The sequence below is a fragment of the Xenopus laevis genome, chromosome 4S (assembly GCF_017654675.1).
Source record: "Xenopus laevis strain J_2021 chromosome 4S, Xenopus_laevis_v10.1, whole genome shotgun sequence".
Lineage (NCBI taxonomy): Eukaryota > Metazoa > Chordata > Amphibia > Anura > Pipidae > Xenopus > Xenopus laevis.
The window spans coordinates 14,155,578-14,177,235 of record NC_054378.1 but is presented as its reverse complement, the minus strand read 5'-3'; the positions used below and the strand labels follow the sequence as shown (position 1 = coordinate 14,177,235).

Genomic DNA, 21,658 nt, shown 5'->3' with positions numbered 1-21,658 from the left:
AAAAATAATGAAAACTAAAGGTGGCCATAGACTTAAAGATCCGCTCGTTTGGCGACATCGCCAAACGAGCGGATCTTTCCCCGATATGCCACTAAACTGCGTGGCTATATCGGGGGTAATTCGAGCGTTCGGCCATAAGGCCGAACGATCGAATTACGATCCGCCAAGCGGCTCCGACGGGTCGGTCGGGTAAAAATCCAACCTTCCCGATCGATATCGTGGCCAGATATCGATCGAGATGACCCGTCGGAAGCCCCCATACACGGGCAGATTAGCTGTCAAATCGGTCCAAACGACCCATATCGGCAGCTTTATCTGCCCGTGTGGCCACCTTAATTGAAAAGTTGCTTAGAATTTTAGGACATACTAAAAGTTAACTGAAAGGTGAACCACCACTTTAATATCTCCTACACCCCATTCCAGTTAACAAAATAAAAATTAGAACTTAATGGTGGTGGTACATGGGGAGATTAGTCACCAAGCAACAAATCTTCGCTACTGTGGGCGACTAATATCCCCGAAATGCCTTCCCGCCGGCGAGAATGTGAATCGCTGGCAGGATGGCATACCTATCACTTCGGTTTATTGAAGTCGCCCGAAGTTCGGGAAACTGAAGCGATACATATGCCGTCCCACAGGCGATTAGTATCGGGAAGGCATTTCGGGGAGATTAGTCGTCCGCAGTAGCGACGATTTGTTGCTTGGTGACTTATCTCCCACATGCCATCACCTTAAGGGCAGAGACACACGGTCTGATTCGGGAAGATAAGTCAAATCTCCTCTTCTTCGGGCGACCAATCTCCCCGAACTGCCTCCCGCAGGCTAGAATGTAAATCAGCGGTGGGATGGCACTTGGAGCTCTTTGTTTTCCCAAAATCGCCCGAAGTTGCCTCACGAGGAAACATCCCGATGACGATTCTCATTCTAGCCGGCGGGTGTCAGTTCGGGGAGATTAGTCGCCCCAAAGAAGAGGAGATTTGTCACCGGGCGACTAATCTCCCCAAATCTGACCGTGTGTCTCTGCCCTAAAGGAGCTTCTGTAGGAGCCACTATGGCCTTCGGTTTTTTCCCCCAAATTCCAGCTGCTTGCTTCATCAACTTCCTAAATATATATATTGGGTGGTGACTACAGTGAATGTATAATAAGTGCATAACCCAGTCCTATAGGATGAGCCCCACTCAGTACCTGTGGAAGAGGATGGACTTCACCAAGGTCACCACATCTCGGCTACTGTTATGACCAGCACAGACTATTGCCACGTGGATCAGCTGACAGAGGGTGGGGGAAACAAACACAGTTAGACAAGAGAAATTAAAAATATCTATTTCAGCAAAAGACCCTTTATGATGGTGACGTGTCCAACAAGAAGCCTCTCTGGACAGTTTCTGCTCCTTCCACTAGCATTTCTGAAATGTGTCAGCGCACGTGTTATTTCCCCACCAAGGGCCAAGTTAAGCACATTACAGGTATGGGACCTGTTATCCAGAATGCTCAGAACCTTGGGCTTTCCAGATCATGGATCTTTCCATAATTTGGATCTTCATACCTTAAGTCTACTAGAAAATCATTTAAACATTAAATAAACCCAATAGGCTGGTTTTGCTTCCAATAAGGATTCATTATATATTAGTTGGGATCAAGTACAAGCTACTGTTTTATTATTACAGAGAAAAAGGAAATCATTTAAAAAAAATTTGGATTATTAGGATAAAATGGAGTCTATGGGAGACAGCCATTCCGTAATTCGGAGCTTTCTGGATATCGGGTTTCCGGATAAGGGATCCTATACCTGAACAAGGTACTGTTTTATTATTACTGAGAAAAAAAGAAATCGTTTTATTTGGGAGACAACCTTTCTGTAATTCGGAGCTTTCTGGATAATAGATCCCATACCTGTACCTCCTATCGGCATGATAACATAACCCTGTTTCAGCACGACAAGCAGTGAAAGTATTAATCTTATAGTCAGGAAGATACGGTCAGACCAGGCTGAGAACTCCTATACCCCCATCACCATAGTGCTCTGTAGGTAGCTTGGCACATATATTGGGGAGAGGTATAAAAAAGCAGTTTCTGAAATAGAAAGTGCACCTGTAGTTCATACCTGAGCCAGTTATAACATGAGAGAAGGTTCTGTGGTCAGGTGACACAAAGCGGAGGTTCATTAGCAACAGGTAAAACACTTCCGTTTCTACAGACGTGTATGATGCTCTGGGGCTGTTCTTTATGGGACTGGCCATCTTGAATGAATGGCGCCAAAATAGGGACATTCAACTTTAAAGGAGAACTAAACCCTCCCCCCCCTCCCTACTTCCTCCTAACATGGTGTTGCACTGGAATTGGTCTCCCCTCTGGCAACACTGACCTGTTTATACAGAGCTCCAACTGCGCATGCTCCAAAAGTGAACGCGTCGGTGCTCTCTTCAGGAATTGAACATGACTCCCCTATGCTCTGCTGCGCGGTTATATACAGGTCAGTGTCGCCAGAGGGGAGACCCATTCCAGTGCAACACCACGCGAGGAGGAAGTATGGAGGGGGGCAAATGGGGGACCCCAGCTGCAGGGGGGCTTAGTTCTCCTTTAAGGATGGGCAATTATACCAAAGCCAAAGCACAGTAACAATGGAATGGCTCAAGGACAATATGAATGTCCTCCAATGGGCCACTCACAGCCCTCATCTCAATCCTTGGAAGCATCTGTGATAGTAAAAAATTGTAAGTGTGGAGTGGGGGGGTCACAGGCATCATCCGACTAACCTGAACAACATGTAGCAAATCTGCCTGGAAGAATGGGGCTTAATCATCCATGAGAAGTGTGGAAAGTCGCTACAGATTTACCCCAAAATGATTAAAGCTGTTGCTGCAAATGGGACTTCAATGCCTTGTATTGGATTAATAAACCAATGCAAAGTACAGCATTGGCGGGTGCATAGGGTTGCCACCCGGCCAGTATTTTACCAGCCTAGCCATAAAAAAACACCTGCCATGGCCGGGATTTACAAATTTAACGGCAATTGAGCTGCCTGTAGATTTGTAATACCCTTAAACAAGACCCCTTGGGCCCCCTCAATCCCGTGGATTGTCCTTCTTCTGGCGATCTCAGCGATGCGGCCCGCCCCCTTTTACGTCATGGCTCCACACCTTTTACATCACAGCCCACGCCTTTTTTTTGTTCCAGCTCACCACCAGCCGGTAAAGAATTTAGGAAAAGGTGGCAACCCTACGGGTCCATGCAGTCGTGTCTTTACAACCCGGCATCAGGATCTAAATGATGCCGGGTTGGTAGCTGCCAGGATTTGGGACTCCTACGCACCTCCCCCAGCCGGCTCCTCATGAACACCACTCTGTGCAGGCAGCAATGTATTCATCTAAAAAGTAAAGGTCGTTGCACTCCAAGATCCTGTGCCCACGGGCAGGTATTCCTCGGAAGGGATGCACCAAATCCAGGATTTGGTTCAGGATTCAGCCTTTTTCAGCAGGATTTGGTTTTAGACAATTTGGAACGAATCCTAAAAATCACGTGACTTTTTGCCACACTGCATGCTCCTAATTTGAATATGTAAATTAGGGGTTGGATTTGGCTCGGTATTCAGACAAATCTTTAGTGAAGGATTTAGGATTCGGCTGAATCCAAAAAGAGTGGATTAAGTGCATCCCTACTCCTCGGCGACTTCTAGTATCCTTTTTTTACAACAGGGGGTACATTATTCACTATACATCCTCTCCCCTTTCTTATAAGCCCCCCCCCCTAAAAATAATGTGACTTTTTGTATGATTTTCAGATGTAAATTAGGGTTTGGATTTGGTTTGGTATTCAGAAAAATCTTTCATGAAGGATTCGGCTGAATCCAAAAAGAGTGGATTCAGTGCATCCCTACTCCTCAGTGACTTACAATATCCTTAAATACTTTTAACAGGGGGTACATTATTCACTTTACATCCTCTCCCCTATCTTATAACCCCCCATTATAATGAAGATATCAAGGAGATCTCCTCACTTCACACTTCTCCGTCAGGCTCCTGTGCTCACAATGGCTGCTATTGTCCCCTTCAGTCCCACCTCCGGTGCTTTGCTCCTCGTTCCTAACCTCCCCCAGTTGTTGGCGCAGTCTCCTATTCTCCTCCTCGGCTTCCCGCAGACGAATCTCCAACTCCATCTGGAACGACGGTGTGGCTGAAAAACGAGGGGCTACCGGCCCCAGCGATTGGCCATCTGTCAAAGTCAAGAAGGGGGTGCATGATATAAATGCAAGGCATGCTCTAGTACAGGTAGAATAGGGGGGTAACCTGGATAAAATGGACTTGTCAGTGGAGTTTGGACAGTGACTTTGATAAGAATCGGCTGTATTAAAGAGATAGTCTGTACGGTATGATAGGCACCTTAGATTGTAAGCTCACAGGGCCACAGACTAGCAGCCCTCCAGAGCAAAAAAAAAAATAACTTCAAGCATCCCACCACCAGCTGAAGTCTGCAAAGGAGGGTTCTGGGAGTTGCTGCGGTGGTTTAGGGTATATACACACTATTACGTAGATACCGCGGTGTACTCACATTCTGTCTCCCCCACAGACAGGTACAACCAGGTGGCAGCAGACAGCAGCAATAAGGTGAGGGCCAGCAACTTGGCTTTACTGCGGCAGGAGAAAAGCATGATGGGTTCACTCAAGCCCGGACGACTTTCTGTCAAGTAGGGAAGTCTGGGATTACTGCCGGCAACATCCTATCACCTGTGAAACAGACAGAAAGGTGAATAAGGCGCATGTAATGCAATAACAAGGCAATCGCTGCTGATGAAACTGAAGCACAGGCTGCAATTAGCAAACAAATGTGATGAGGGTCAGATTGTGACCCCTGCAGCTGTACTAACTGCCAGCTGATTCAGCATTGCCCAGCGGCTCCAGCTGTGAAACAGCAGCAATGTGGATTTGCCCCGCTGGGCTCGTCAGAAAAAGCATCTCATCACATACCCTAGGAATAATGAGCCCAACCTTTACTTCCATCAGATACACAGTAACATAATAATAATAATGTATGGAGCATGGATTGTTGTACACCAGGCCACAGAACTAACAACTACCTCCTACGATTGTAAGCTCTGTGGGGCATGGACCTCCTCCCTGCTACTGGGGATCCAGTTTGTTAACCAAATTCTTACCATCCAATCCAAAGGGGGGAGGTTTTGCCCTACTGATCATGGGAAAACATGTTTGTTTTTTCAAAACACATCAGTTAATAGTGCTGCTCAAGCAGAATACTGCACTGCAATCCTTTTTTTAAAAGAGCAAACAGATTTTTTTTATATTTAATTTTGACATGGGGCTAGACATATTGACCGTTTCCCAGCTGCCCCCAGTCATGTGAGTCTTTACGGTTACAAGATGGCACCTACACCAATATTACAGCTAAAAAATGGGTTGGGAAGGAAATTTTATTTGGTAGAGTGAATTATTTGCAGTGTCATTTAGAAATAAAAACGACACCAAGAAATCATGACAGTATCCCATTAAGTATCGTAGGACCCCAGTTTTAATTAAATGCCCATTTACATAGACTAAGGGCCCCATACAGGGGCCGATAAAAGCTGACGACAGACCGAGTCGGCAGTTTATTGGCCCGTGTGTGTGGCCATCCGACGGGCTTCCCCGATCGATATCTGGCCGAAAGTCGGGCAGATCTCAACCGGGCAGGTTAAAAAATCGTGTCTGATCGCAGCCTCATCTATGCGTGTATGCGGCCCCGCGATCTGACTGCCTGTATCGGACCCATTATGATCCGATCGTAATTGTGGGCATATCGGGGAGAGATCCACTAGTTTGGCAACCTCTATGTCTATGGCCACCTTAAGCCTGAATTGTTGTGACCATATCCTATAACCAATGATCACCCCCCCCCCAACATCAGCCAATCCCAGGCAAGACCAGGAGTGGTTACACTTGACCATTGCATCAGTCGGGGTCCCCCTCTGGGACTGTACCCCTAACACAACTCCTAACAAGGTGGGAGACGTGTATCAAGCTCAGGAATGCGTGAGAACCTTCTCAGAGATGTCTATCTCTCTATCGCTCTCTATCCCGGGGTACATTATATGCACAAAGAACATTTCACACAGCAGAGGGGCAGATTCAGACATGTTCTGGCTGCAGCGAGTGGGATGCGTGGCCCCAGCCCAGCCCTATGGGCACAGAGACAATTACTGTATTAAATCAGGAAAATGATGGGATAGGCACCAGCACAGAGTTGGGCAATGCCAAGCCCCACACATTTTAGCCTCTGCCTTTTGTCTGCTGTCCCTATCCTTGGCCCTTCACCTATGCAAGGAAGATCCGCCACCATTTGTAAAATCAGGGAGATTCCCCTGCCCAGGGCTGCATTATACATTCCACAGTTACTAACAGGACTACTGGGATAGACTGTAACAGGAGTAATAGAATCCCTGGGATAGACTGTAACAGGAGTAATGGAATCCCTGGAAAAGCCAACCAACCTTCGCAGTAAGTGGCAGCAGCAGTAACAGGAATCCTGCCTATGAATCTGCATAAATTGAATTCCTAAAATATTTCCCCATTAGATTCAGTAGGGGGGACAAGAGGTGAGAGGTCCGGGAATGGCTACTCAAGGTATACAGGTAGGGTTGCCACCTGGCCGGTATTGTTCCGGCCTGGCAGGTAAAAATGATGGTTGATCCCAATGTTTTTAATAGGGAAAAAATATAAATATATAGGAAGGCCGGTATTTTTTTCCAGAAAAGGTGGCAACCCTATATACAGGGGACTCGACATAACCAAGAAAAGCAGTTTGGGAACTACAAAAAAAAGCAGTTTGGTGAAACCTCAATTTTACATCCCCTGATTTTGAGTTTTCCCTGATTGTTGTTTTGTGGTCCCACATTAAATGGGGGTTCTACTGTATTCATAATCCACTCCATTCATGCCCAATTATGCCAAACCCTGCTAGACCCAGTTTGAAATTAAGGTCCCTGCACACGAGCAGATAGAAGTAGTAGACAGATTGTCGGCAGTTTATTGGGGGCCCTACGAGGGGCTTCCCTGATCGATGTCTGGCTGAAAGTCGGGGAAATATCGATCGGGCAGGTTTAAAAAACCTGTTGGATCAAGCACCGCATTAGTTCATTGATACGGTCCTCGATTTGACCGCCCTGTGCCAAGGGCCCAACGATTGCATAAGCCTGATAACACCCACCTCAGGGTATCAGGAAGAGATCCACTCGTTTGTCGAGGTTTCTCTATGTATGGCCAGCTTTACACTTTTATGTCTCTGGGTTCCCTCTACTATGAGGCCTCCTATTGTATTTCTCCCTGATTCAAAGTACCACCTTGTACCAACACAAACACCTTCTGAGATATTGGACCCATGAGGATTGAGTGTGTTACAAGGTGAGACCCAGTTTATTGGCTCCCTGTTTATTTGTTCTACTGATTAGATCATACCATGTAAGGCAGGGGTCTAACCTGCTGCCCACTCACTGTAAAACTGTAAATTACTGTAACTGTCACCTTGAAGATTTTCTTTCCTTGGCCTTCCAAAACCTTGAACTGTATCAGGTAGAGTTCGAGGTCCTATAAGGAAAGTAAAGATAAACGTTTTACTTGCCGGGCAGTTTAAAAGAGTGAGGAGAATATAGAAAACTTCCGGAGGCCCTTCAGATTTATCTTTGAATAAACCAACGGGACCCCTGACAGTTCGGTTTGGCCACACGAGCATCATAATCCCATTTCTGATCCCAACACAAAGTCTTAATATTGCCCAGATGCTGCCACCTTAAGGGGGTGTCGCCTTGCTGGAATATTTATAATGGAGGTGCTCGTATCTGCTGGAATTTCATGTTTGCCGACCTTCAGGTTAACAGGAAAAAAAATACATAAAACTTCCCCTTAAAGGATTGTGATTTAGTGAGTGCCCCATCCCCCACTCACATTAAATAAAGGGAAAATCTGTGAACTCTACAAATTCCTGAAACGCTTTACCCGCCTGGCACAGCCTACCTAGTAATCCTGCACTCGCTCCAGCATTCCACTCCATAAATACCATAAACATGCACCGAGCACTTCCAGTAGTTCCAGGGGTACCCAGGGCACAAATAAACACTCACCCCAAATCTCCCCCTAACTGGCCTTCAGACTGGGCCCCGTTAGCTCATAACAAGGTTACAGATATATAGAAACATTGGGGTAACAGTCACCCTGTTATAGTTCCAGGGGTACCCAGCGCACAAATAAGCACTCACCCCAAATCTCCCCCTAACTGACCTTCAGGCTGTGCCCCGTTAGCTCATAACAAGGTTACACATATATAGAGACATTGGGGTAACAGTCACCCTGCTATAGTTCAAGGGGTACCCAGGGCACAAATAAGCACTCACCCCAAATCTCCTCCTAACTGACCTTCAGTCTGGGCCCCCTTAGCTCATAACAAGGTTACAGATATATAGAAACATTGGGGTAACAGTCACCCTGCTATAGTTCCAGGGGTACCCACAAATAAACACTCACCCCCGCTTCAGGCTGCCCTGCCCACCCACTGCTGTGCCCCGCGGGAGGGCAGTTGCCTCGAGGAATTTGCTAGACACAAAGTCTCAGTTCCATTCATATGAATAAATGTAAATAAGATCAGAAGGAATTTTCTCGGCACAAAACACTGTACACAAAGCGCATGGCTGAGGTCCAAAGTGGGTTCATCTGAACATCTGGCCCTCGTCGTTGCCATTTAGTCAAAATATTCCAAATCTGCAGCCGATAACTTGCTCCGCTAGAAACCTATAGCAGTTCTGACAGGAAATTAGGCATTTTGGAAAATCTAGCTCCATCTACCGCCACTCGTTTCTTTGACTGGCTATGTGTTGTTGGACTACAACTCCCAGCATTCTCTGTGTTGACTATGGGAGTTATAGTCCTGCAACATCCGGGGACTCGGTATCTTTAACATAGGCCTAAGAGTCAGCAGCGTTCAAGGTCTGAAAATGACCCCATATGCTTTTACTTTCAATCTGCCTCCAGGCACCAGTCACAGCAGGGTTCTCCTACTCTCCGGCCAACTGTCCCTACTTCAGTAGCACCCATGATACCAACGAATGAGTAACCCAATAAACCAATGAATAAAGTACACACGGCCAGACTCATGGCAAGGCGAAATCCCAGCCAGATTGTTTGGCAACAAATGCGTTAATTGTCACAAACTGGAACAAAAATAAATTTAGGGGGTTATTTATTAAAGTTCAAATGGCAAAAACTCAAAAAAATTGAATATATATATATATATATATATATATATATATATATATATATATATATATATATATATATATATATATATATATATATATATATATATATATATATATAATCCAAATTTTTAGTGGAAAAAAAACAACTTTAATCTTTCGAGATTTATTATGCCCCGAGGATGGAAAAAGTCAGAATCTGAAAATCCGCCGTCTCAGATCTGCTGAGGTTGTATATGAGTCAATGGGAGAGGTCCCTATACTATTTGGAAGTGTCTGTGGTCTGCGCTGGAATTAGCCGGAAAATCCGACCATTACGGGCAAAAATCCGAAAATCCCGTGATTCAAGGAAAAACTCGTACGATTCGGATTTTCACTCAGTTTTTTCAGGGTTTGTCCCCAATCCGATTACATCATGGTTTTTTTTTTATATAATAAATAAGGTCCAATAGTGGATTCCAGTTTGGACGAACTTTTTAAATCAAATTATTTGATTTAAAAATGTCAAGAAAGAGGCAGAACGACGGAAGAGCGGTCTCTTTGTGGGAAACTCATTAACTTATTAAAGGCAAGTTTCAAGGTCATGTGAACTGAACCCCAAGTGTTCTCGTAGCACAGATTGGAGCCCTTAACTATATATCACATTATACTGACAGTGTAACTTAGCACCATGGCAGCTCCCACACACACAATTATTGCCGCCTCATATGTTTTACTAATTACAATCACTGTGCCTTGTTGCATGTCAGCAAATAATGGACTGACAACCCGACAGTTCGCACACAAGTCGTTCGCACTTCCACTAAGGTACACACTTTGGCGAGTACACAACACAACACACATCACAGGGCACAAATCTTGTTTAGACGTGAGTAAATGTAACAGTTTGCCGACAGTTTACTGCAGAACCCAGAAGGTGAGAAAAAGTAAAAAAGTTAGCAGGCCGTTCCTTGAGAACCCACCTACCCCCAGTAGCCCCAGGTTTTTTACACAACAAAAAATGGAATTGTCTTGTCTGATAGAAGTGATGCTGTTTTTCTACACCAGACCCTAGTGCAGTGTTCTGATTATATAATGAATAAAAAACTGGAACTTTATGGAATTCCGATTATGGAATAACCCTTCCCCTAGCACGTTAAATCTCATGCAGATCCCAAGGAACTTACCTTTAAAGAGGCACCACAATGCCAACTCTAACTTTCCATCCAGCGGTGGCCAGGCCGGCAGTTTATAAAGGGCATACGCAGCTGGCAGTTGCAGGTAACTTCAGACCCGTGCAGTCTCTGGCAGTCTCCTGATTACTGGGGGAGGGTTTAGCTCTGGTTAATCCTCCAAACTCACTCTCCTGTTACAAAAGGAGACAGAAGAGAAAGGACACTGAGCGCTCCCTCCCACACCTGCAGGGGCCCCATAGCCCCCCCCCCCCCACCCCGCCTTGGCAATTACCTTTCCCACACCCACCAACCCCTGCACTACAAAGCACCACAAACTCTGACATTCACTCAGGGCGGAAATCCGGCTTTATCCGCAGTTTGGCTCTAGATCATGTATAAAAAAAAAAATACAATTAAAGGCAAAACAGCACACAAAAAAGTTAATCTTCTGTAATTACTGGAAAAAATGAAAAACAAAACAAAAAAAATAAAACAAAGCTTGCCTTTCAGCTGTCATTACGATGTGTACGGCCAACTTCCCCTTTGATAACAAAGCCACTCATGGGCAAAACTTTATCATTTCCTAATTTTGAGGGTTTTTTTTTTCTAACTACGAACATGGAATCCATTATCCAGAAAGCTACGAATTAGAGAAAGGCCGTCTCCCATAGACTCCATTTCAATCAAATAATTGAAAATTTTCAAATCCTCATTGGAGGCAAAACAATCCTATTGGGTTTAAATAATGTTTAAATAAATTTTTGGCTTTGACTTAAGGTATATATCCAAATTACAGAAAGATCCCTTATCTTGCATTTCATTTTAGAAACTCATCTGGTTGGAAGAGTAACAGTAGGTTTTTTTTAAGTTTTTTTATTGCCAGCCATTTTGGGGCACACGGATGTACATAATGAGTGTATGCCACAAGCTCGTTATGCGATTGCGCCTGACTGACATGGCCGCTCGTACTGGGAGCTTCATCCCCGTGCAGGTGGCCTAGTGCTGGTGGACAATATATTTAGTCGACAGGTGCCTTTAAAGAGAAATAACAAGACCTGGGCACCCTGTGGGTGCAGCTACACAGTTTGCCATGGTTACTGGTACAGGAACTCTTACGGCTAGTGACACACGCTAAGATTCGGGGACATTTAGTCGCCCAGCGACAAATCCCCTCTTCTTCGGGCGACTAATCTCCCCAAACTGTCTTCCCGCCAGATAGAAGGAAAATCGCCAGCGGGATGGCACTCAGATCGCTTAGTTTTCCAAAGTCGCCCGAAGTTTCCTCGTGAGGCAAATTCGGAAAACAAAATGATCCGAGTGCCATCCCTCCGGCAATTTAGATTCTAGCTTTTCGGGGAGATTAGTCGCCCGAATAAGAGGCGATTTGTCACTTGGCTACAAACCTCCCCGAATCTTAGCGTGTCGCCACCCTAAGACTTTGGACTACGAAACTGTAGCCTCAAACTATCAGTGGGATGCTGGGAGTTGAAATTTAATTACGTTTGGAAGGAATAAGGCCAACAGGTTGGTCTTCCCCTATTGAAGGCCACATAAGGCTAAACACTATTCTCTACTATAAATATGGGACCTGTTATCCATAATACGTGTCCTGATGTTCTCTGTATGGGGAATCTTTCCCGTAATTTGGATCTTAAGTCTACTAAAAAATATTTTAAACTTTACCTAAACCCAACTGGAATGTTTTGCTTCCAATAATGATGAATTATATCTTACGTTTGGGTAAAGCACAATGTACCGTTTTATTATTAAAAAGAAAAGGGAAATAATTTTTAAAATTTTTCATTTTCTGATTAAACTGAGGCAAATTTACTAACAGTGCTAACGAAGTTTCACACCCTTTTGCCAGGCGAATTTTCGCTCAGGAGGACGACCGTTACTCCCAAATTCACCAAAGTGCAAATTGTCCATTACGTTACCCCTTTCGTGCGAATTTTCCATTACGTTACCCCTTTCGCAACTAGTTTATACCTGGCGAACTGATAAGATGAAGCTACATCCTCCTCAATCTTATGTCAGTGACCTCACATCGTGTATGCCGGAAAGTCATAAAAAAAGTCAAAACACTGGCATTTTTTTATATTTTATAGTGGGCTTATGTTTAAAAGTTGTAACTGTTAAACATACATTTTTAACCATTTCAAGCTCATGCAACATTTGTTTTAGGGTGGGCTCATGTCTAGAGCATTAGAGGATTTCTTTTATCTTTATTTTGCTTCCTTGGACAATTGTAATAATAATAAGTGGCCACTTCAAGCATTTGCACCAACATCTCTAATAAAGACGTACAGGTATACTGTATACAACATCTATGTACCAACCCTATTCAAATTGACTAAGTGTAAGAGTACTAACGAAGTTCCGCCAGCCAGAAATGAACAATGGCGAAAGTTCGCTATGAAATGCTTGTGCTGACGAAATTTCGCTGGCGTAACCTTGCCAGCGTTCGTCTGCCGAGACGTAACTTTGCATTTTAATGAATTAGCAAATGCTCTGCGAATTAACGTCTAACAAAGTGGTGTGAAGTGTTGCTAGGGTCACCACCTTTTCTGGAAAAAAATACCTGCCTTCCTATATATTTATCTTTTATCCCTATTAATAACATTGAGATCAACTATTCTTTTTATCGGCCAGGCCGGTAAAATACCGGCCAGGTGGCAACTCTAAGTGTAGCGGAGCCTTCTGAAGCGAAATTTCCCCTTATGAGAGATGGTCTTCCTGAGCTTTCTGGATAACAGATACCATACCTGTATAGAATTGAAGGTCTGAATGGGAACGGAATCTAGTACCTGGGTCCCACAGAAGCCCCCCTCCCACCAAACTACAAAACTTAAGGTTCTGCTGTTTGAGGCAGAAAATTGGTCGGACTGTGTTATTGATAGGAACAGTAGGACAAGATGGCGCCAGTAGGGTTGACCAGCCTGAAGCACTGGAGAAGCAAAACTAGACAGGGAACATGGCTCTTATTGTAGTCAGGGAGTCACCAGCACAACCCTAAGGCTCTGAATCAAGCCCAGGAGAAGGTGAGACAGTGTAAGTAGAAAACAGTGAACAAACTGCTCCATGAACAAGAGCTCATCAGCGGAAGGAATGTGGCGTTTACATGTGCAGACATATCCCCCTTGCACACACTCTCCCTGCTATTTGGACAAGGGCCACACACTCACACAGCAAACATTGGAGCAGCACTAAAGGATGCTGGGAAACAAGCTCAGAGAACAAAGATGGCTGACATACATTTGCCCATTATCCTCGGGAGCAGAATTAGCAGGTCTATTTTTCACAACCAGCTACAAAACCAGCCCAAAACTAGCCAAGAAGCACTTTAAAAGTAGCCCAAAAATAGCACAATGTGTGCAGTGAAAAAAATAAATGAATATATGTGAAAATACGCCTTTTTCAAAAAAAATTGTCGCCTGTCACCAGGGGTGTAAATACACAGGGGGGTCCGTGAGGTATAGGGGTCCTATAAAGCCCCAATACATATACAATTTCAATAAATATTGGTAAAACAGGTCAACCTATAGACATTTTGACGGGCAGCAGATTTTTGCAGTCAAACTGTCTAAAATTGAGGAAAGTCACAGGAAAATGTGAGAATGCTTAAAAAACAAGGAGTCCAAACACAATACTGTGTCCATGGAAAGGCATACCTCCGTCCTCTTTCATAGTCCTCAAAGGCACAATTATGAAGCCATTTAGTAGTTAATCTTCATTTTTTCTTTTTTATAGTTTTTCAATTATTTGCCTTCTTCTTCTGATTCTTTCTTGCTTTCAAATGGTAAAGGGGGGAGGGTCACTGACCCCATCTATAAAAAAGACCAAATGCTCTGTAAGGCTACTCATTTACGATTATTGCTTCTCTCCTATTCATATTCCAGTCTCTTATTCAAATCAATGCATGGTTGCTAGGGGAATTTGGACCCTAGCAACCAGACTGCTAAAACTGAAAGCTGCTTAATAAAAAAAGCTAAATCACTCAAAAACTACAAATAAATAAAGGAAAACCAATTGCAAATTGTCTCAGAATACGACTCTCTACGTTATACTAAAAGTTAATTTAAAGGTGAGCAACTAGCAGCAGGTGTGAAAACAAGTAAGAAGCAACTGCAACATTACAAGGAATGGCCATAAAAGCCAAGAAGGTTGTTTGTCCTCTAAAAAAGGGCATTAATATGAGGTGGTGTTGTGTGTAGAGTACATTTCTTCTCTGCCGAGTAGGCGGCACCATGGTAATTGCCTAAGTGGAGCTATACAGTGTATGCAGTGTATTCAATTTAGAAGAAAGATGTCCTAAAATGGACACCGTAGTTGTAATCCAGTGGCCAGAAGGATGTTGTTAGAAGGCCTCAGTCAAGGCAAGCGCTAGGGCAGCTTCCACACATACCTATGAATGATGAAAAAATTACAAAGGTCCCAGCCTCCCCCCCCCCTTCACTTGTGCAAATGTTTAACAATGCCCTAACAAGTTTCCTCAGTATTTACATAGAGTAAAAGGGAAAGGACACGCAATTCTAAATAAACCCAATCAGCATCTGCCTGAGGTTGCAAATTCATCAGCTGTCTCCCAGCCTGGGGCCATGAAATCCCCAAACCTTTCATCTCTACACTTTCCCCATTCCAGGCACCAAACTTTCAGCAGACAAGAAAAAAAAAAATGACATTTTTAAGCGATGATTTGTCCCCTGAGGGACATTTTCTTTTTTAACAGCCAGGGATCCAGACAGATCGGTGGGTTGGTGACCTCTCTCACGCCCCGGAGGTTCAACACTGATTTCCCAGCCCTACGGGTCAGAAAATTAACTCACCTCCAAATGATCATTAACCAATAACGCTGAAACAAAGTCACTGATTTATAGGATCACATGTGGGTCAGACTAAGGCATTTATTTTGCACACAGGCCCGATAGATCCCCTTCCATTAGTCCCTACAAGAATCGCCTTAAAGATATGCCATCATCAGTAGCGCCGATCATGATGTCACACTATCAACATCAGCAGCTGGTTAGTTAAACAAAGAGACAGCCAATAGCAGCTGCTGGCTCCTCCCATAACGCTATACTAGGACTTCCAAAATGGCACCCATGGATATTCATAGTTAGCTAATGACTTGAGGGAAGTGAAGAGGCAATGTCACACACACCCTAAAAGGCGACACACGCACTTATGTGTGTATTTATAGTGTCCCACAGGAACCATCAAAACAGTAATTAAGGTGATGAGAGAAACGGTTTACAGTTCCTGGTTGTGTAGGGGCCAAGAATAAGAATGTCTAAATATGTCTCTCAGCTCAGTCATTAAAGGAACAGTAACGCCAAAAAATTAAAGTGGCTTAAAGAAATGAGAATATAATGTAGTGTTGCCCTGCACTGGTGAAACTGGTGTTTTTGCTTCATAAACGCTACTATAGTTTTATATAAACAAGCTGCTGTGTAGCCATGGGGGCAGCCATTCAAGCACAGGATACACAGTAGATAACAGATAAGTACTACTATAGTTTATATAAACAAGCTGCTGTGTAGCCATGGGGGCAGCCATTCAAGCACAGGATACACAGTAGATAACAGATAAGTACTACTATAGTTTATATATAAACAAGCTGCTGTGTAGCCATGGGGGCAGCCATTCAAGCACAGGATACACAGTAGATAACAGATAAGTACTACTATAGTTTATATATAAACAAGCTGCTGTGTAGCCATGGGGGCAGCCATTCAAGCACAGGATACACCGTAGATAACAGATAAGTACTACTATAGTTTATATAAACAAGCTGCTGTGTAGCCATGGGGGCAGCCATTCAAGCACAGGATACACAGTAGATAACAGATAAGTACTACTATAGTTTATATAAACAAGCTGCTGTGTAGCCTTGGGGGCATCCATTCAAGCACAGGATACACAGTAGATAACAGATAAGTTCTGAAGAATCCCATTATATACTAAAGTGCTTATTTGTTATCTGTGGTGTTTCCTATGCCTTTTCCATTTTTTCAGCTTTGAATGGCTGCCCCCATGGCTACACAGCAGCTTGTTTATATAAACTACATTATTTTTCATGACTTTAAAACACTTGGATTTGTTGGGGTTACTGTTCCTTTAAGTTCCCACATCAGCCCCGATTCTGGTATTTTAGAGGGTGAAACTTAAACGATCAAGAAATGCTAGATAATTTGTTATTCTTCATATAGTGGTAACCTCATCCACTGGCTCTAATAAAAACATTGCCCTCTGGTGGAAATGTGCATCTTTGAGGTAGACTAAAATAAATCATCGTCTCAACCCTATCATTGTTTAGTATTCTACAACATTAATTATGTGCAATTTGTCACACATGGAAGCCGTACACAAGACTAATTTAAAAAAAAGCTTCCCACCCTCCTCCTGGTGCCTTAATATAAATAAGGCTGGTGAGGCCTCTTGCAAAGTTCTGCGCAGCACCCTTCAATGTCTGCAGTGAGTGCAGGGTGTCGGCTTTATGTGTGGGTGCCTACAGCAGCTCGGTGGGGTTGACTCCGGTACCTTCATGAAGCTTTTTAAAGGAGCAGTAACATCAAAAAGTAAACATGTTTTACAGTAATGAAAATATAACCTAGTGTAGCAAAGCACTGGTAAAACTGGCGTGTTTGCTTCAGAAAGACTGCTATAGTTTAGATAAATAAGATGCTGTTTTAGTCTTGGGGCAGCCATTCAATGCTAAAAAAGGAGAAAAGTTACAGGATATATAGCAGATAACAGATAAACTCAGTATTATACTTATCTGTTATCTACTATGTATCCGGTCTTTGAATGGCTGCCCCCATGGCTACACAGCAGCTTGTTTGTATAAACTATAGTTCTGTTTATAAAGCAAACACAGAAATTTTACCAGTGCAGGGCAACAATATATTATATTGTCATTCATTTAAAACACTTTCATTTTTTGGTGTTACTCTTCCTTTAAATAAGGGTAATGGTATAGGGGTAGATATGATCCAGTGCCCCTAAAATCTGATTTAAAGAAAGGTTGCTAGGAAACATCAGATAATACACTTACACAATGCAGTTAATTCCACTCCAGCGAAACCCCATTTGTACTTTGTATATAACCCAACTGAGGGGCTGGAGTATAGAGCCCAATACAGGGAGATTATCCCAGGAGAAACAGGAGATAAGAACTCAGTGCTTGGCCGCAGAATTGAACTCTTTGTTATTGTGTATTATTCTACATCCGATTCCCAGAACACTCCCCCCCCCGCATTACTAACATCCGGATACACTTACAGCCCATGGCCCACAGCCACGCATGAGCCGCATTAGCCAGCACAAAGAACAATCATTATCCCTGTTCTGCAATATTTACCTGCGAGTTAATGATAAGCAATTGCCCAGGCAAGAGACAGAACATCCATTAGTTCTCTGTATTCATAAATACTCAGTAATCAGTTAGCCGCAATTATGTTCCAATTAAACCCTGATGCAAGAACAGAAGGGGGTTATTTTAAAAAAACATAGGCGAACAGAACCCATACTCGGAAACTGGGAAAAAATATAATTATTATTTTTAATTGCACCAAGTGTGAGCTCCCAGTATGGACGGCCATGTTGGGGCACAGTGAGTGAGTGCCCTAGTTCACGCTTGTAACTTGGGGATTGGTCGACATCTGACCTGATCCTATGTTAAGTATTGGACGCGTTTCCCTAACTAATATCCGGCTGAAAATCTGGCAGGTCTAAAAATTCCGTTGCATTCTGTCGAACCGACCACCTGAGTTCCCAAGATAATGATCCGAATTGGACCCTAGGGTCTACAATAGGATCAGCCCAAAATCACCTACTCAAGTTGGCCATATTGGGAATGGTCTGCTCATTGGGCGACACCTCCTCTCTACACATGTATGGTCGCCCTTATAGGCATGTACGTAATTGACCTCAGTGCCCAACCTCTTACATATAAATGAAGAGTGTGCTGGCCGACCCTATACCTGCGGGAGTTTTTGTAGACGCGCGCCTCTCGCCCCGCCCCTTTTGTGACGTCATCAGCAGGGCGGGTTGGCGCTCTCTTTTATAGACCCGGAAGTCGGGCTCGGGCAGGCTCGGGCGGAGGGAGGTCGGGAAAAGCCAAACTCGCACATCACTAAAATGAAGCAAATGCCACCGTTAGTATTCCAACATCTAGTGGGCACCTTCCCAACAGAGTAGGGGCCGATACAGGCGCAAAGGTAGAGGCAACTTCACATTAACCCCTTTAGTTTGGCAATGAGTTGTTGGACAGGAAGGGGTGCCCATACTTTTGGTCATAAATCGTTGCACCAAATCCACTATTTCGGATTTGGCCGAACCACCGAATCTTTTGCGAAAGATGAATACCGTACCAAATCCTAATTTGCATAGGCAAATTAGGGGTGGGAAGGGAAAAACATTTTTTACTTTCTTGTTTTGTGACAAAGTCATGCAATTTCCCTCCATGCCCCTAATTTGCATATGTAAATTAGGATTCGGATTTAGTTCAGCTGGGCAGAAGGATTAGTCCGAATCCGAATCCTGCTAAAAAAAAGGCCGAATCCTGAACTGAATCCAAATCCCTAGTTTTAATCTAAATGGGATGAAATATGGCTCCCAATAAGAACCTATCCCTGAGTTATTAGATCCAATTGGCTCATTCTAGTCAGTATAAAGCAGTATATGCTCCCTCTAGCGGGCAAAGCTCTGTTGACCAATTTTGCCCAATGAGATGCATTGGCAACACACCCCAAGGATGGTTTCCTCTTGCTTTAACATGACAAAGAGAGCAGCTCAAGAGTAGGAGACACAGAGAATCAGAGATCTGTACTGGGATACTTATTACTGGGCGACTGGACTTACCCACTGGTGTTTATATAGACAGTGATTACATCCTCCATTGAAACAAATGAACAGTAACACCAAAAAAATTAATAAATGTGTTTTAAAGGTGTGGTTCACCTTTAAGTTAACTTTTAGTATGCTATAGAACTTTTCCTTTGGCCTTCATTATTTATTTTTCATAGTTTTTGAATTATTTGCCTTCTTCTTCTTCTGTCTCTTTCCAGCATTCAAATGGGGGGTCACTGACCCCCATCTAAAAATCAAATGCTCTGTAAGGCTACACGTGTATTATTATTATTGCTACTTTTTATTACTCATCTTTCTATTCAGTCCCCGCCCTATTCATATTCCAGTCTTATTCAAATCAGTACATGGTCGCTAGGGTAATTTCAACCCTAGCAACCAAATTGCTGAAACTGCAAACTGGAGGGATGCTAAATAAAAAGATAAATAATTAAAAAAACACAAATAATAAAAAAAAAAAAAAACAGTTGTAAATGGTCTCAGAATATTCCTCTACGTCATACTAAAAGTTCAAGTTCAAACAGGTGAACAAACCCTTTAAATGAATGACAATATAATGTAGTGTTTCCCTGCACTGGTAAAATAGGTGTGTTTGCTTCAGAAACTCTACTATAGTTTATAGAAACAAGCTGCTGTGTAGCCATGGGGGCAGCTATTCAAGCACAGGATACACCATAGATAACAGATAAGTACTACTATAGTTTATATAAACAAGCTGCTGTGTAGCCATGGGGGCAGCCATTCAAGCACAGGATACACAGTAGATAACAGATAAGTACTACTATAGTTTATATAAACAAGCTGCTGTGTAGCCATGGGGGCAGCCATTCAAGCACAGGATACACCATAGATAACAGATAAGTACTACTATAGTTTATATAAACAAGCTGCTGTGTGGATATGGGGGCAGTCATTCAAGCACAGGATACACAGTAGATCACAGATAAGTACTACTATAGTTTACATAAACAAGCTGCTGTGTAGCCATGGGGGCAGCCATTCAAGCACAGGATACACTGAAGATAACAGATAAGTACTACTATAATTTATATAAACAAGCTGCTGTGTAGCCATGGGGGCAGTCATTCAAGCACCGGATACACCATAGATCCCAGATAAGTACTACTACAGGTTATATAAACAAGCTGCTGTGTAGCCATGGGGGCAGTCATTCAAGCACAGGATACACAGTAGATAACAGATAAGTACTACTAAAGTACTACTATAGTTTATATAAACAAGCTGCTGTGTAGCCATGGGGCAGTCATTCAAGCACAGGATACACAGTAGATAACAGATAAGTACCACTATAGTTTATATAAACAAGCTGCTGTGTAGCCATGGGGGCAGCCATTCAAGCACAGGATACACAGTAAATAACAGATATGTTCTGAAGAATCCCATTGTATACTCCAAAGCTTATCTGTTATCTGCTGTGTGTCCTGTGCCATTTCTCCTTTTTCCAGCTTGAATGGCTGCCCCCATGGCTAAACAACAGCTTATTTATATAAACTATAGAGTTTCTGAAGCAAACACACCAGTTTTACCAGTGCAGCACAACACTGCATTATATTTAAATTACTTTAAAACACTTTCATGTTTTGATGTTACAGTTTCTTTAAGAAAGCAGGAGGGGCGCAGGCTAGGCATCTGTAAACAAAAGGAAATTCATATAAACAGGTTACACAGCAGATAACAGAAAAGCTCTATAGTATACAATGGGATTCTGCAGAGCTTATCTGTTATCTACTGTGTATCCTGTGCTTAAATGGCTGCCCCCATATCTACACAGCAGCTTGTTTATATAAACTATAGGTAGTACTTATCTGTTATCTACTGTGTATCCTGTGCTTAAATGGCTGCCCCCATGGCTACACAGCAGCTTGTTTATATAAACTATAGTAGTACTTATCTGTTATCTACTGTGTATCCTGTGCTTGAATGGCTCCCCCATGTCTACACAGCAGCTTGTTTATATAAACTATAGTAGTACTTATCTGTTATCTACTGTGTATCCTGTTCTTGAATGGCTGCCCCATGGCTACACAGCAGCTTGTTTATATAAACTATAGTAGTACTTATCTGTTATCTACTGTGTATCCTGTTTTTGAATGGCTGCCCCATGGCTACACAGCAGCTTGTTTATATAAACTATAGTAGTACTTATCTGTTATTTACTGTGTATCCTGTTCTTGAATGGCTGCCCCCATGGCTACACAGCAGCTTGTTTATATAAACTATAGTCGAGTTTCTGAAGCAAATACACCAGTTTTACCAGTGTAGGGAAACAGTACATTATATTGTCTGTCCTTTAAAAAAACTTTAATTTTTGGTTACTGTTCCTTTAAGAGTAGGGGGTTATTTTAAGCAGCAGATAACTGAGAGACAGGAGGCTGCTGC

General features: G+C 43.1%; 1 protein-coding gene across 10 annotated transcripts in view; it reads right to left on the bottom strand.

Moving 5' to 3' along the window:
- Positions 1 to 21,658, bottom strand: part of large2.S (LARGE xylosyl- and glucuronyltransferase 2 S homeolog) — a 32,374-nt gene that overhangs the window by 8,436 nt on the left and 2,280 nt on the right. For 2 of the 10 annotated variants that reach the window (XM_041591249.1, XM_041591255.1), the window contains exons 2-6: positions 14,062 to 14,217; positions 10,403 to 10,581; positions 4,550 to 4,725; positions 3,999 to 4,213; positions 1,187 to 1,269 (exon numbers count right to left, since the gene is read on the bottom strand). In XM_041591249.1, coding sequence (XP_041447183.1) covers positions 1,187 to 1,269; positions 3,999 to 4,213; positions 4,550 to 4,649 — 398 coding nt within the window. In that variant the 5' untranslated portion in view covers positions 4,650 to 4,725; positions 10,403 to 10,581; positions 14,062 to 14,217. 10 annotated transcript variants of the gene reach the window in all.